A 14,440-nucleotide genomic window follows, 5' to 3' on the forward strand; every position below is an offset into this window, starting at 1 on the left:
TACAAGGGCCGTGCGCACCGATCACAGGCGATAGCGTGGAAGGCAGAGAGGTGCCTGTGAAGGACTCTAGAAAGAAGCAAAGCTCTCAAGCGCTCAAGCGGTGATTGGAGAGCGGGCAGCTGCTGCCGGTCGGGCAGGAAGGCTGAAGTTAATGAATCTTGTGATTCGTTACAATTGATTTTCCACTTGATTACAAACCATAGGTGCAGGGACCATGTTTTATTCATGTTTGCATTTCTCGCAAGCAAAAATGCCAAAAATGAATATGTGATCAGAGGATGGGCGTGGGAGGGCGGGGAGGGCCTGGTGGGGAAGGTTCTGGGAATGACCTACTTTGAGGCCAAGGAGACACCCCTCTGTTCCTAACTCCGCCTGACCTTGGGGAGTAGATTCTGTTTTCAGGATGAGACTATCCCCCTCCTCTCTTTGCCTCAGGGATAAAACACACTCCTTTACAGATTTGCCGGAAGTGAATGTAACTGTTTAAATCACCAGTCACTACAGCAAAAAGAGGTTTGCTAACATCCACCTAATGGGTGCTTGTCACAACAGAAACACCATACACACCTCAGCAGAGGTGGGTACTGGCCACTGCGGGGGGGGGGGGGGGGGGGAACAGTGCCCTGAGGCCCCTGTCTGCACATGGTTCTGGCCCCAGCATGGTATCCTGGAAAATAAACAAGAAAAAGGATCTAATGGCAGGTACTCCACTGGTGAGCATCTGACAGGAGAGACCCAAACCCCAGGCCTGCACACAGTTTCATGGAGGGGAGGGATATGATATGGATAATGTACTTCAAAATACTTTATTATCAACAATACTAGTGTGTGTTACTCTTAATTCACACCCTAGAAAAAAAGAATATGAACCTGGAGGACAGCGAGGCAACATTTTATCAAAAGCTCACACCACAAGTCTGCAACTAAAACGTCTTTAACTGTTTTTATCTGTGATACACACCAGATGTTCCTTCGCTGGGATACTGAAGCGATGCGGCTTGATGGAGCTGTTGTAGCGACACTCCCCAACCTTGCACAAACAGGGCAGAAATATCTAGCCAGAGAGACTTCCGTTGCCAACCTCGATGGACTAACAGAAGTGCAGTTTGCCCTTTCAGCTTAAACAACTACAAAAATGATGGGTAAAATAGGTGAACAATGGTTTTCACACAACAGACGACGCTCCCTGAGAAGGCAAACGAGTGATGCGAGCCCTACGGTTCCTTGGCCTACCCTTACTACGGTTGTGGTGCAGGGAGGGGGACCCCAGACACTCAGTGGTGTGTCTGCATTGAGGCTGGCCAGCGTCGCTAGGAGTTTGCAGGGCGGACTATGAAAGCGGGGAGACCTGCCCCAACAGGAGACAGCTGCACGCAGAAAGCGGTTCAGAAACTTGCAGCGGATCCCCTCGAGCCTTTCCTGGAGTGCCGCTTGGCCCTGCATGGGAACAGCTCTGACCAGGAGGAAAGAGGAGGCGCAGGAAAGGTTCAGGTGGGCAGTGCCAGGGATTACAGAGGCCAGGAGCCGCTTGCTCTCCCATGGGCCACCGGGCAAACCTTGTAGTGCACAGGCATCCGGGGGACAGTGCCTTGTGGAACAGGAATTTTTAGGGGTGAAAAAGACAGGTTTTAGGAAATTTTAGAAATTTTGGAAATTAAGAGAACCATGGGCGAAGCACAGGGCTGCAGAGCAGCAGAAGGAGAAGGTACATTTCCATAGAACGGGGGAGCTGAAAAGCTGCAACAGGTACATTTCCATAGAATGAGGGAGCTGGGAGCAGCAGAAGGTCTATATTTACAAAGTAAAGGGAAGGAAGCCCTTCATCCAGAAGGAGAAGAAGAAAGCCCAAAGGGAAGAGAAAAACAATAAGGAAGGAGGGGGGGGGGGGACCTTGTGCTCAGGAGTTACAATAGTAGCCAGTCTAAAGGAATAGTGACCAGTCAGAGGGGATATCAAGGCACCAGAATCTGCAGCCTTTATAAGCCACAGGAAAAAGGAACTCAGTGGGACTCGTCCCCTCTCCCCACATGGGAGTCTGTACTTCTCTTCAATAAATTTCCACCTTTGCTATATCACCTTCTGTCCGTGGATTCATTCTTGGACTTCGGCGGACAAAGAATCTGGGTTCCAGTCCAAAAATTCCGTATCACTTGGAAGTGGGCAAAATTAACCTGCAATAAAAGTTGTTCAGGTCTCGCCTTCGAAAGGACCAAACTGTTCACAAGTAGCTTACATATGGCCCCAAACCAAGTGCAAGGATATTGAAAGAGAACAAAACAATCGAGCACACGAGGTCAAATTCCCCATGTGTGTCATATAATTAAAACAGACGCAGACATGCAAAGAAGCAGGACAATGCAGTTCAGAATGAGAAGAGTCTGTCAATAGAAACAGAGAGAATTAGTAGCTGAGGGCATTTTTTGAGTTATAATAATTACATTTTACAGGTTTAAAAAGAGCATGTTGAAGAGATATGAAAAAGACCCAAGTTAAACTTCTAGGGTTTAAAAAAACAATGTCTGAGAGGAGAACTACACTACACAGCATCGATAGTTTATTGGACACTGCAGAAGAAACTGTTAGTGAGCGTGAAGATGTGGAAACTATACAAAACTAAACACACAAGTTGAGACTTAAAAGAAGCAGCCACTGCATCAGGGAGCTGCGGAAAAACTTTAAATAGCCCAATATACACGAAATTGAAGTTCACACAAGGGTTGAGGGGAACCCACAACATTAAGCTTACAGAAAGGGTTGTGTAGTTCTTTTGTTTCTGCTTACAAACAAATGTGCGGGGCAGAACTTTCTATGAGACAGACATGCTTCTTTGAAACCTGATACAGAGGTGGCGGGGAGAGGGGCCAAGATCAGCCCTGGCCACCGCCAACAGGGATGGAAGTGGGCAGAGTGCAGGGGCTGAGAGTTGAAACATTTCTCACCGGCGTAAATGTCTGACCTGTGTGTGAGCGCTAGGCTGCTCCTCTGATCCCCAGTAAGGGGAGCAAGGAACGGAAGGAATGGAAATGCCAACCCCATGCTGACTATGAGGCACCTGGGAGAACTTAGGACCGGATGCTCTCATTCCATCCCTGACCGTCACAAGCAAGCCTGGAAGTTCACAGGGAGTTAAGATGACCAGTGCCGTCCTCCAAACAAACAAACAGTAACAACAGGGGAAGGGCTTGTAGCCTTGGCCACAGGTCAGAATAACCTGGGGAACTTTGCAAAAATAACATCTGGATGTCACTCCAGACCCGTACAATCAGAATTCCCAGGGGAAGACCCCAGAGTGTTTCCAAGCCCCCCCAGAGAGGGCGAGGCAGCTAAAGAAACAAAGCATCATCGCGCCGGTATTCTGCGGCGGAAGTGTTTCCCTGTTTTGTTTTTCCCTCTGACAGGCACTCAGAATCGGGAAGGGAAAAGCAGCCGGCCCCACCCCGCACTCTCTCCCTCCTCTCCATTCTTGTGGCCTTGTTACCTGAGCTTTCTTTAAGGGGAAGAGTGGCTGTTTCTTTGTGAATGTGCTTCAGAGTAGGAGTTGGGGAAAAGCTGTGATTCTCACACGTTAGTTCATCAAAATCACCTGGAGGGCTTGCTGCACCCTAGATTTCTGGGCCCCCTCCCCAGAGCTTCTGACTCAGCAGGTATGGGTGTGGCCTGAGAACTTGCATGTCTAACACGCTCCCAGGGGCTGCTGCTGCTGCTGGCTGAGGCCACATGTGAGAACCACGAATCTGTAGGTCCTGGGGTGATCCTGTTGCATTTCCTCTCAACAGTGAAAGAAACAGAGTTTCAACAATTAAAGCAGGAAGTGCTCAACCCCAGAAGATGGAGCACCTTAGGAACGGGACCGGAGGAAGCTGGGGAGGTCAGAGGGGTGTGGAGCGTCCGAGGTCAAAGACGGCTATCTGATGTCTTGTGGCATCAGGGCCATAACCTTGAGATACTCAACAGAGGATCCGGAGCTGAGTTCAGCACAAAAAGCAACACTGGCCATGGAGGTGCCCTCTCTGTTAGGCCACTCAGACCTGGACGAGCAGCGACGGCCGCGGGGTGCCAGCGTGGCGTGAGGACCAGGCCCTCCCTCTCTCCTTGGGACTGCATGAGCCTAGGTACTGCCCCAGCGAAGAGCAGGAAGTCTCTAAAGTCGACTGGTCTTGACTTCTCTCCAACTTAGTCAGGGGAGCGTTAAGCCAGGTTTAATTTGATTTAGAAAAATAATAAAATGTGACCTTTTTGTGCTCTCAGAAAGCTATCAAGTAACCCAGACTTGTTTTAATATCTTCTGATGAATCAAGTTCCTAATTACCACTTAATTGTCAAGTTGTGAGTGTGTGGAACATGGGGAGGAGGGCGGGAGAGCATTTGAAACCGAGTTTACAGTTTATGGCAGGGTATTCCAATGGGGGACTGCTTTCGGATTGCTGCATGGTTAGTAAAGGCATGGAATGGATGACTCACTCGTGGATTCAAGCTGCACACAATTTTCCAGGGGCTGTGTCAGGAAGTGCGGATACAGAGCGGGATGAGACGTGGAACCTCGCTAGCTCTCAGGAGGCTTAGAGGAGGGCAGATGTTTATCATCGTCTGTCTGAGACAGTCATCGCGCTATAATAAATGTTCATACACCGTCCTGTGGGAACCAGAAAGGATGACTAATTCTCTCTAGGAAATATTAGGAATAACAAGATCTTCCAAAAAGGAAATGATGTGTGGGCTGAGCATTGCAGGACAATCAGATCACCAGTCAGGCAACAGGGATAGAAGAAAAACGGCCATTTAGGCAAAGGGCGCACAGTGGACAAAGAAGGGGTAAGGGAGCTTGCTTATAGGGAGGACAGTGGGCTGATGGTAGTGCCTTTCAGCAGAAGGGATATTGCAGCCGGTGAAGAGACGTTGATAATTGTGGTACAATAGGCGGTGGGATCAATTTGAAAGACCCCATATTCATATTCAGCTGGTGTGAGTGAGTGTAACCGAAGGTTTTAAAGATGTTTATATGTCTCCATCCCTATTGGCTAAGCCCTGCCCCCATCCTCCTGGGTAAGGCCACCCTGGGCTGCTTGAGACCCCCTCCCATCATCTCTCTATCATTTAGCAACTAGAAGGTTAACCCCTGGCATAGCAGAGGCCCCTCTCCATATTTCTGCTCTTATGTTTAATATGTCCATTCTTCTTTCTTTGAAATTAATTTATTTGTCTTTCTCTAGTACAATGGTTCTCAACCTGTGGGTCGCGACCCCTTTGGGGGTGGAATGACCCTTTCACAGGGGTCCCCTAAGACCATCGGAAAACACATATATAATTACATATTGTTTACAGTAGCAAAATTACAGTTATGAAGTAGCAACGAAAGTAATTTTATGTTTGGGGGTTACCACAACATGAGGGACTGTATTAAACGGTCGCGGCATTAGGAAGGTTGAGAACCACTGCTCTAGTATCTTCAGTTGGAAGCTCAGATCACTGATGTTTAATGCTTCTTTTTTAAATTTTATGTATGTATTTATTAAATTTTCATTGTTGAGAGTATTACAGATGTAGATGTCTCCCCCCCACACACACTTTTTTCCCTAATTGCCCCCCTCCACCTGGTTCCCACCCTGCCCCAGGCCCTTACCACCCTATTGTCTGTGGCCGTGGGCAATGCACATACACATGTAAGTTCTCTGGTTAATGTCTTCTCATGCCTCCACCCCCCTCTGAGATTTGTCAGTTTGTTTTCTTTCTTTCTTTCTTTTTAAAAAAAGCACTTATAGTCATAAATTTCCCCTCTAAGTACTGTTTTAATTGCATCCCACAAATTTTGATATGTGATATTTTTATTATGATTTACTTTAAAATATAATTTTATAATCTATAACATTCTATCAATGTTAGTTCTTTTTTAATCATGGCAAAAATAAGTTCTTAATTCTGAAACATTTGAGGACTTCTAGTTATCATTCTTTCGTTGATTTCTAGTTTCATTCAGTGTGCTCAAAACACATGTTCTGTATGATTTCAAGCCTTTGACATTTGTTGAAACCTGATTTGGGCCCAGCATGTGGCCTGTATTGGTGAGTGTTCTATGTATACTGGAAGGAAGTGTATATTTTGGGTTGCTGAGAATAGAGCAAAGACCTTACCCTTAGGTGCCCCTCCTGAGGTTTTTCCCTGAAAACCCGGGCTATTTTCATATTCTTCTCCACCTGACGAGGCTTGACCTTCAATCCCCATTGCCCATCCCTGTGTAGTTGACATATCTACTCAGCTGAGTAGCCCTTCAAATCCTGTCTTCTGTTGGGCCCGTGACAATTTGCCACCCCACCGTGAGCCTTTAAGATGATCCCAAATGACTCTTGCCTCCTACGCATCATATTATTGTAAAACTCCCCTCTGTTTGAGCGTGGACTGGACCTGATCACTGAAGAATAAAATATGGCAGGAGTGATGCTTCTGATATTAGGTTATAAAAAGACTATACCTTTTATGCTGCGTTCTCTCTCGCTCATCACTCACCCTGGTGGAAACTAGCTGCTTTATTGTGAATTAGCCCTGTGGACACTTCCACATGGAGATAGATCAAGGCCAACCACCAATCATATGTGTGAACTTTAAGGCAGCTTCCTCACCCTCCCACTAAAGCCTTCATTCAGGTAAAACCACAGCCCCACCTGATAGCTTGACTGCAACCTCATGAGAGCCCATGAGTCGTTGACATGGTGCTGCACCTGGATTCCCACCCTACAGAAACAGATAATCAGTACTTGTTGTTTTAAGTCATAAAGTTTTGCACAAATTGTTATTTATCAAGAGGTAACATACAGAGAAAAATAGAGAAATAATGAGAAGTAGATGAATTTAGGAGTTTTTTTGGTTTGGGGAGATTTGCTTTTTTTCTTGAGGAGATGCTAACAGAACCTCCTAGACTGGGTTATATTGAACAGAAGTAAAGAATTACTCTTGAGTTTAGCTTGAACATCTAAGTGAACAGTCATGCCATTTACTAAGATTGAGAAATCTGATGACAAATCAGCAGCCAGGTAGAACTGCCAAGTAGCAGTTAGTATAAAATTCTGGCGCTCTGAGGATTCAGGGCTGGGAATCAGATTTGGAATAAAAGTGGTACCAGCCTCGCTGGTTGTGAGCACTGGGTGAGATAATGCAGATAAAGCGTTTTGCACAGTGCATCCACCTGTCATCTGTAGTAGGTGGAATTGTGTCCTCCAAAAGGTATGTTCAAGTGCTAGCCCCGGTACCTGTGGACCTGACCTTGCTTGGAATGAGGGTCTTTCAGATACAATTAAGATGAAGTCATACTGAATGAAAACAAACCCCAGTTCAATGACTGGTGTCCTGATAAGGAGAGAACACACACACACACACACACACACACACATACACACACACACACACATACACACACACACAAAACTGTTATCTGAAGACAGAGGCAGAGGTGGGAGTGACTCGGCTACAAGCCAAGGATTTGCCTTAGAGCCATCAGAAATCAAGGAGGGCGTGGGCTGCTTTCTTCCTCAGAGCCTCCAGAAGAAAGCAACCCTACCAACACCTTGATTTCTGACTTCTAGCCTCTGGAACGTTGCAAGAATAAATTTCTGTTGTTTTAAATCATCCCGTTCGTGATCATTTGTTACAGCAACCCTGGGAAAATAACAGTGTCCAAATAGATGTGTAACGTGAATGGTTATCGTTGCTTCTATTATTATTTATATTGTACTATTGTTGTTGTTACTATGTCTCCAAACACCTAATACTTTGCTTTGCACATAGTAGGACCTCAGGTCATTGTTATGGTAGACTGTCTGCATCCCAGCAGCACTCTCTGAGGGTCGCACGTGGGAAGAGCGTCTCCTGAGGACTCAGTCTGGTGGTTCTGGCTAGCACACACGGCCCTCTTAGCCCAACAGCGAAGCAAATGTCACCTGCTGAGCTTAAAATTGATTTTAGTGAAATTCAGCAAACCCCCCTTCTCTTCCTTTGCTTCCCATCCCAGTGTGTGATAAACCACCATTGGACACTAATTCTTCTCTGGCACTTACATTTTTTTACATGAAGAGCTAGAAAAGGAATAAAAGTTCAGATGTTCCTAAACGTGGGGGGAGGAGAGGGGATTAGTCTCACCTGGAATAATGTGCTTAAAACGCAGATTCTTGGGCCCCTTTCCAATTCCACTGAGAATCAGTCTCTCTGGGGCTGGTTTGAAGCTGGGAGGAGGCTGCAAGCTCCCTAGCTGACTTTGATGTCACTTGCTCAGCACCTGTCCTCAATATTTGAAAACCAGAAATATGCATATCAGGAAACTGGGTAAAGGGCTTAACAGTATGCCCTCTGCTTCCTTGTTTTGCAACAGCACCTGGAAATAATAGAGAGGGGGAGGGATTTAATAGAGAAATAGCTGGTACAAAATGAAGTGAAAAGTGATCATGAAGGTGAGACTATTAAAAAAGAGATAAGAGGTGTCCACAGACGCAGATCGTTGATTTAAAGTAATAATCCAGGCAGAGCTGCACTTTTCCACATCAGAATTGTTGAAAGGGAGTGATTTTTTGTTTTTGCTTTTGCTAAAGCCCTGGCACCCCCTAGTGGGAAAAATAAGCAGTTCAACGTCTGTAAGAAGAGGTTCTCTCCAAAGTGTTCTCTTGCTTTGGAATCAAAATTGTTTCCATTTCCCTTCATAGGCTTTGGGCACAAAGTTCCTTTTCTACTAAATTTTTTTTCCCTTTCTCCTCTGCTTCAAAGTCTTGGCCTCTTTATCTGTCAGTAAAGTCGAGAACCTATCAGGATTGAGGACCATTATGTTTAAAGATACTTTTGTTTCAATTTAGTTCCAGGCAGTAAGGAAAACATTTCAAGTTTTCGGAAGTCCGTTCCAAAAAGTGTCAGCTGTCATTGAAATAAAGCCCGATTTGAGAAGTAATTAAAGTGATTTATACTCGTTCCCTTTGCCCAAAGGAACACAGAAGCTCCCTTAGAGCAGCAGTTCTCAACCTGTGTGTCACGACCCTTTTGGGGGTCGAAGGACCCTTTCACAGGGGTCGCCTAAGACCGTCGGAAAACACCTATATAATTACGTATTGTTTTTGTGATTCATCACTATGCTTTAATTATGTTCAATTTGTAACAATGAAAATACATCCTGCATATCAGATATTTACATGACGATTCATAACAGTAGCAACATTACAGTTAAGAAGTAGCCACGAAAATAATTTTATGGTTGGGGGTCACCACACCACGAGGAACTGTATGAAAGGGTCGCGGCGTTAGGAAGGTTGAGAACCGCTGCCTTAGAGTTTACTTCCTTCGGCCTGGAAAACACCTGCTAGCGCGTTCTTATCAGAACAGTAATGGGCAGAGGGAGCTGGTGACCCAAAGCAGCCCTGTGTGTCCTCTTTCGACTCCATCAAGGCAACGGAGCGCGGGTGTGTGTGAGAAACCGTTTGTTGAAGAACATTGGGCTGAGGGCTGGGCAGGTAGAATCCAATGTCTTGAATTCGGCTCACCGATTGATTTTATGTCTACTCAGCTTCCGTTCTCAGAATCTACCAAAGCAGAGGATAGCACTTGAACCAGACGTTTACGACGGGAAGATCCTTTGAAAATCCTGACAACCTCAGACACCCGTTCAAGTGGCCGCTAACTGAAGAAAGCAGAGAGAAGCTTGCGTCTGTTGTGTATTCAGCAAGAGCCCGCCCTCCGGTTTGGGGTCTGGGCATGAAAAGGAGCCATGGCCATTCGTTAAAAAAACAAATGGGCAGGAGTTCAGATCGTGCGCCTTCAGAACCACACTCCATCACATTTCAAAGATAAAGCGGGAGCGAGGAAGGAAACATCCCTATAGACACGTTTGGCAATAAACTAAAAAGAAAAGGGGGTCGCAAATCCAAGCAGACGGTCTCCAGCAACACCGGGGAGTAAAAGGCTGCGATCATTTCCGCCTGAAACTTGGTAACAAGAAAGGGGGAGCGGGCGGGCGGGCTCTGCCTGCTGCCCTCCTCCCTGTCCTCCCCGGGGCGGGCGCGGCCAAGTTCAGCACCTCGGAAAGCGCCCCCACACTCCCTGGGGTTCACGCATGCTCCTCGCGAGCCCGCAGCCTGGCTTTGCGGGGCCGGGACAGCTCGGGCGCGCGGCGGGCGGCTCACAGGGAGTCGAGGACAGCGGCGACGCGGGCAGCGGGGCGACATCGACAGACCAGACCTCGGGCGAGTCAGAGCGAGGGAGGCGGGTCTCTCCGGTGCCTCCTTTTCCCCCAAAGGACAGAAACCTCCTCGGAGCTGCAGGAGAAACCCACAAAGGTATTTGAAAGAGAAGGCGCGGGCCCCCAATAACCGGATGGGCTGTGCGCTAGTGCCCAAGTGACAGCGGGGACCCCGGAGACTCCGGTCTCGGCCCCAGAACCCTCGCCGCTGGCCTTAGGAGCTGCGACCCTCCTCTGCTCGCCGACTCCCTCCGGAGCCGAGCGGAGCGCATCTCCCGCGCCCAGGTCCGCGCGCCCCAGCTCCGAGAGCTCCCTGCCCGCCCTGCGCCCCCGCCCCGTACCGGAGCCCCGGGCGAGCCGGACGCCCTCGGTCGGGGCTTGTCCCCCGGAACATGACCTAGGGGCACCTGCACACGCCGGGGCCGCTGCTGCCACGAGGGCCACCATGAGCGCGGCGGCCGGCGGGGACGAGCTCGCGGGACTCGCCCAGCGGATCCCGCACCTTCTGCGGGAGGCCAACGCGAGCGCCAACGCGTCGCTGCCGCGCCAGGATCCGTGGTGGGAGCTGGGGCTGGAGGCGCCCGAAGGCGCGGCGCCCGGGCACCCCCCGGGGGGCGGCGGCGGGGCCGGGCGCGCGGACGCCGAGGCCCGGGCGCGCGTCCTGCTGAGCGCGGCGTACTGGGTGGTGTGCGCGCTGGGGCTGGCGGGCAACCTGCTGGTGCTCCACCTGATGCGGAGCCGGCGGGGCTGGCGCCAGTCCTCCATCAACCTCTTCGTCACCCACCTGGCGCTGACGGACCTCCAGTTCGTGCTCACCCTGCCCTTCTGGGCGGTGGAGAACGCGCTGGACTTCAGGTGGCCCTTCGGCCAGGCCATGTGTAAGCTCGTGTCCCTCGCGACGTCCGTGAACATGTACGCCAGCGTCTTCTTCCTCACCTCCATGAGCGTGGCGCGCTACCGCTCCGTGGCCTCGGCCCTCCGGAGCCACGGGGGCCGGAACCGAGGCCCCGGCCGGGGCTGCTTCTCGGCCCAGGCGCTGTGCGCGCTGATCTGGGCCGCGGCCGTGCTGGCCTCGCTGCCCAACGCCCTGTTCGCCACCACCGTCCGGGTGCTGGGCGAGGAGCTGTGCCTGGTGCGCTTCCCCGACCGGGCGCCGGGCGGCGGCCGGCAGTTCTGGCTGGGCCTCTACCACCTGCAGAAGGTGCTGCTGGGCTTCCTGCTGCCGCTGGGCGTCACCAGCCTGTGCTACCTGCTGCTGGTGCGCTTCCTCTCCGGCCGCCGCGTGGCGGGGACCCCGGGAGGGGCCCCGGCGGCCGGGGGCGGCCTGGCAGCCGCCAGCGCCCGGAGACGGTCCAAGGTCACCAGGTCCGTGAGCCTGCTGGTCCTCGCCTTCTTCCTGTGCTGGCTGCCCAACCAGGCGCTCACGGCCTGGGGCGTCCTCATCAAGCTGGACGCCGTGCCCTTCAGCCGGGGCTACTTCCTGTGCCAGGTGTACGCCTTCCCGGTGAGCGTGTGCCTGGCGCACGCCAACAGCTGCCTCAACCCCGTGCTCTACTGCCTGGCGCGCCGCGAGTTCCGCCAGGCGCTCAAGGCCTGGCTGTGGCGCTTGGCGTCACCATCGCTCACCAGCACGCGCCCCTTCACCGCCACCTCCAAGCCGGAGCCCGAGGACCCGGCGCTGCCCACCCTGGCGCCCTTGCGTCCCCTCGCGGAGCCCGACCTGCGCCCCTACCCGCCGGGGGTGGTGGTCTACAGCGGCGGGCGCTACGACCCGCTGCCCAGCAGCTCTGCCTGCTGAGCCGGCGGAGGAGCGAGGAGAGAGGGCGGGGTGCCTGCTGGGGGCGGGGGTGCCGGGGCTGGCTCAGAGCGGGGAGACTTCGGAACCGGGTGGAGAGGAATCTGGCGGAGGGGCCGAGTCAGCCTCACCCGGGGCCAGGCCACCGCCCTCCGGCCCTCCCACGGGCACCTCTCCTCGCCTCCCGGGCCAGCGCCGGGCAGGGACAAGGCATCAGGACTGTGGAGAGCTCGGGGCGCGAGGAATGGGGCTCAACCAAATGGAGCAGACAATCCAGCGCATTTGTTCCAGCGACTTTTCTGGAGCCCTCGAAAGGGTCCTCTAGGCACATGCAGCCAGGGGTGCCCACCCCAAAACCTTTCCTCTGCCTCGGCCCGGAGACTGCCACGGGGCGGAGGTCTGATCTGCGTGGCTTTGCGGGCACCAAGAAACTTTTGAGTTGGGAGAAAGGAGTGACAGTCTCTGCCCTCAGGAGAAAAGCACCGTGAGAGAGGCACCCCAGGGGCTGTGGTGTCCTTTACCATCCCCATCTCCACTCTGCGGGACCTCTGCCCTCCAATGGCTTGGGGCAAAACACTTGTATCCAGAGCAGAGCCATGGCTGGGGAGTGCATCTCGGAGGCGGGGAGTGGAGGCCGGGTGACTAGAGGGGCTGGATAGAGGCCTCCTCAAGCTACTGCCTCTAAGGAAAAGGGGGCTCTCGGCTCACTTAACAGCAGGAGGTGAGTGCACTGACAGTAGGAAGCCAGGGCTCCGGATTCTCCCCAGAGCCCCTTGGGTGCCTGGAGACACTGTGCCCCCCAATCTGTGCCCTGCGGACGGGGAGCTGTGCCCAGGAGCAACTTGAAGAGGTCTGAGTAGACATGTTACTGTGTGTGTGTGTGTGTGAGAGAGAGAGAGAGAGAGAGAGAGAGAGAGAGAATGCTCTAGCTCCCTTCCTCATCGCAGCAGCCCATTCAGTGTCCATCTGAAAAGAGCTTCATGTGTAATAAAGCGCATGCCCTGTGATTGGCCAGAGGTGACTAAGTTTGACTTCTTGGGGGTCCAGGTAAGACACACCCTCCCAGCTGGCCAATCATTCATTTCAAAGTCTTCAGGCAAACACCAGAACAGCCCTGGAGAACAGGTGAGGAGCTACCCGCTGAATTCAGGGAGTGATGCCATTTGCACTTGCAGAGGCGCAGGCCGGGTCGGCACAACAAGAACGGCGGCTTGTTGCTGCTGCTTTTGTCATGCCCAGCGCGGGGTCACGTGGGCTCCTCTGCATATTCACCCCAGGCTCCACTCAGTCAGCCTGGCCTTGCTTCTCCAAGTGGGGTGATGTGAAGGGGAGCGGGAGGAAGGAAGACTGGGGAAGACCCAGTAGCTTGACATGTGACTCCCCCAGAAGAATGACCTCACTTGGGAGTGAATGTACCAACAGCGCGCAGGGGCTGGTTGGCGGCAGGCTGTGAGAGGCAGCCTGTGGAGAGGACAGCCAGGCTCAGAGGCTCAGGGGAACAACAGCATGCTGGGGGGGAGCGGGGGGAGACAGCCCCCCTCGGTGTGGAAATACCTGGGGACCTGGAGAAAATGGAATAAACTGCCGGAACCTGGAGTGCCTGGCGCTGGCTTCCTGCCGTGGGTCCTGCAGGTCGCAAGTGTGAGTGTTGGGAAGGGGGTGCCCCCTTTGGTGTAAGCCCCCCCCCCCCCCGCACACGGCCTAGAAGGGCCAGGTCACAGGGCTGTCCCAGATGCCCACACCCAGCACTGCCCGCCACAGGTGTGCTAACCCAGTAGCAGCAGAGAGTGGCTCTTAAACAAAAAGGAGGCAATTAGAAAAGGAGGCAATCAAGACAATTGCAGCCGCCACCTGGAAGCCCGAGCAGCAGCGAGAGGAGGAGGAGGGTGAGCTAGGAGCTGCGGTTTGAGACCACGGGAACCTGGGAGGGAGCGGGAGGCTGCTGCACAAGGACAAGGGTCCGCTCTCTGGCTACGCTCTGAGGCCGTACTGCCCTTAGACCCGGGGTTTGATTACTGGAGTACTCTGCTCTCCCCTCCCCTCCCCCAGCACCCTCCCCCGTGGCAAGGAATCCACAGGGCGACCTGGGGCCTGGGCCCTGCCTGCATTCTAGACTATGCTCCAGCGCCTGAACCTCAGAATCCCCATGGGAACGGCCTGAGACGACCTACAAGGCCATGGTGGGTCCTTTCCTAGTCCATCCCCCGGAGGGTGACCACGGCACTGAGTCTGCACCCTGCGGTGTGAGGGGTGGTTGAGGGTGGCTGTTTGCAGGTGTGGTGGGGGATGGGGGGTGGGAAGGCTATGGATGTGCCGATGCCAAAGTGCACCCCAGGGCTCTCGGGGTGCTGGACAGAGCTAGGGGTGCAAGGAGAAGGGGTGGCTGTGGATTCAGGGCCTCCATTAGTAGGCCTTGCTCTGGGCCCTGCGGGGGTGTGAAA

General features: G+C 52.5%; 1 protein-coding gene across 1 annotated transcript; it reads left to right on the forward strand.

Moving 5' to 3' along the window:
- Nucleotides 1–10,628: 10,628 nt before the first annotated feature.
- On the forward strand, nt 10,629–12,002 carry RXFP3 (relaxin family peptide receptor 3; the record flags this gene model as incomplete). Its single annotated transcript, XM_081090517.1, has 1 exon — nt 10,629–12,002. The coding sequence occupies exon 1, from the start codon at nt 10,650–10,652 to the stop codon at nt 12,000–12,002; it is 1,353 nt and encodes a 450-aa protein (XP_080946643.1). The 5' UTR covers nt 10,629–10,649.
- Nucleotides 12,003–14,440: the final 2,438 nt, after the last annotated feature.

The sequence above is a fragment of the Myotis nattereri genome (genome assembly GCF_964212035.1).
Source record: "Myotis nattereri genome assembly, chromosome: 4".
Taxonomy (NCBI): Eukaryota; Metazoa; Chordata; class Mammalia; order Chiroptera; family Vespertilionidae; genus Myotis; species Myotis nattereri.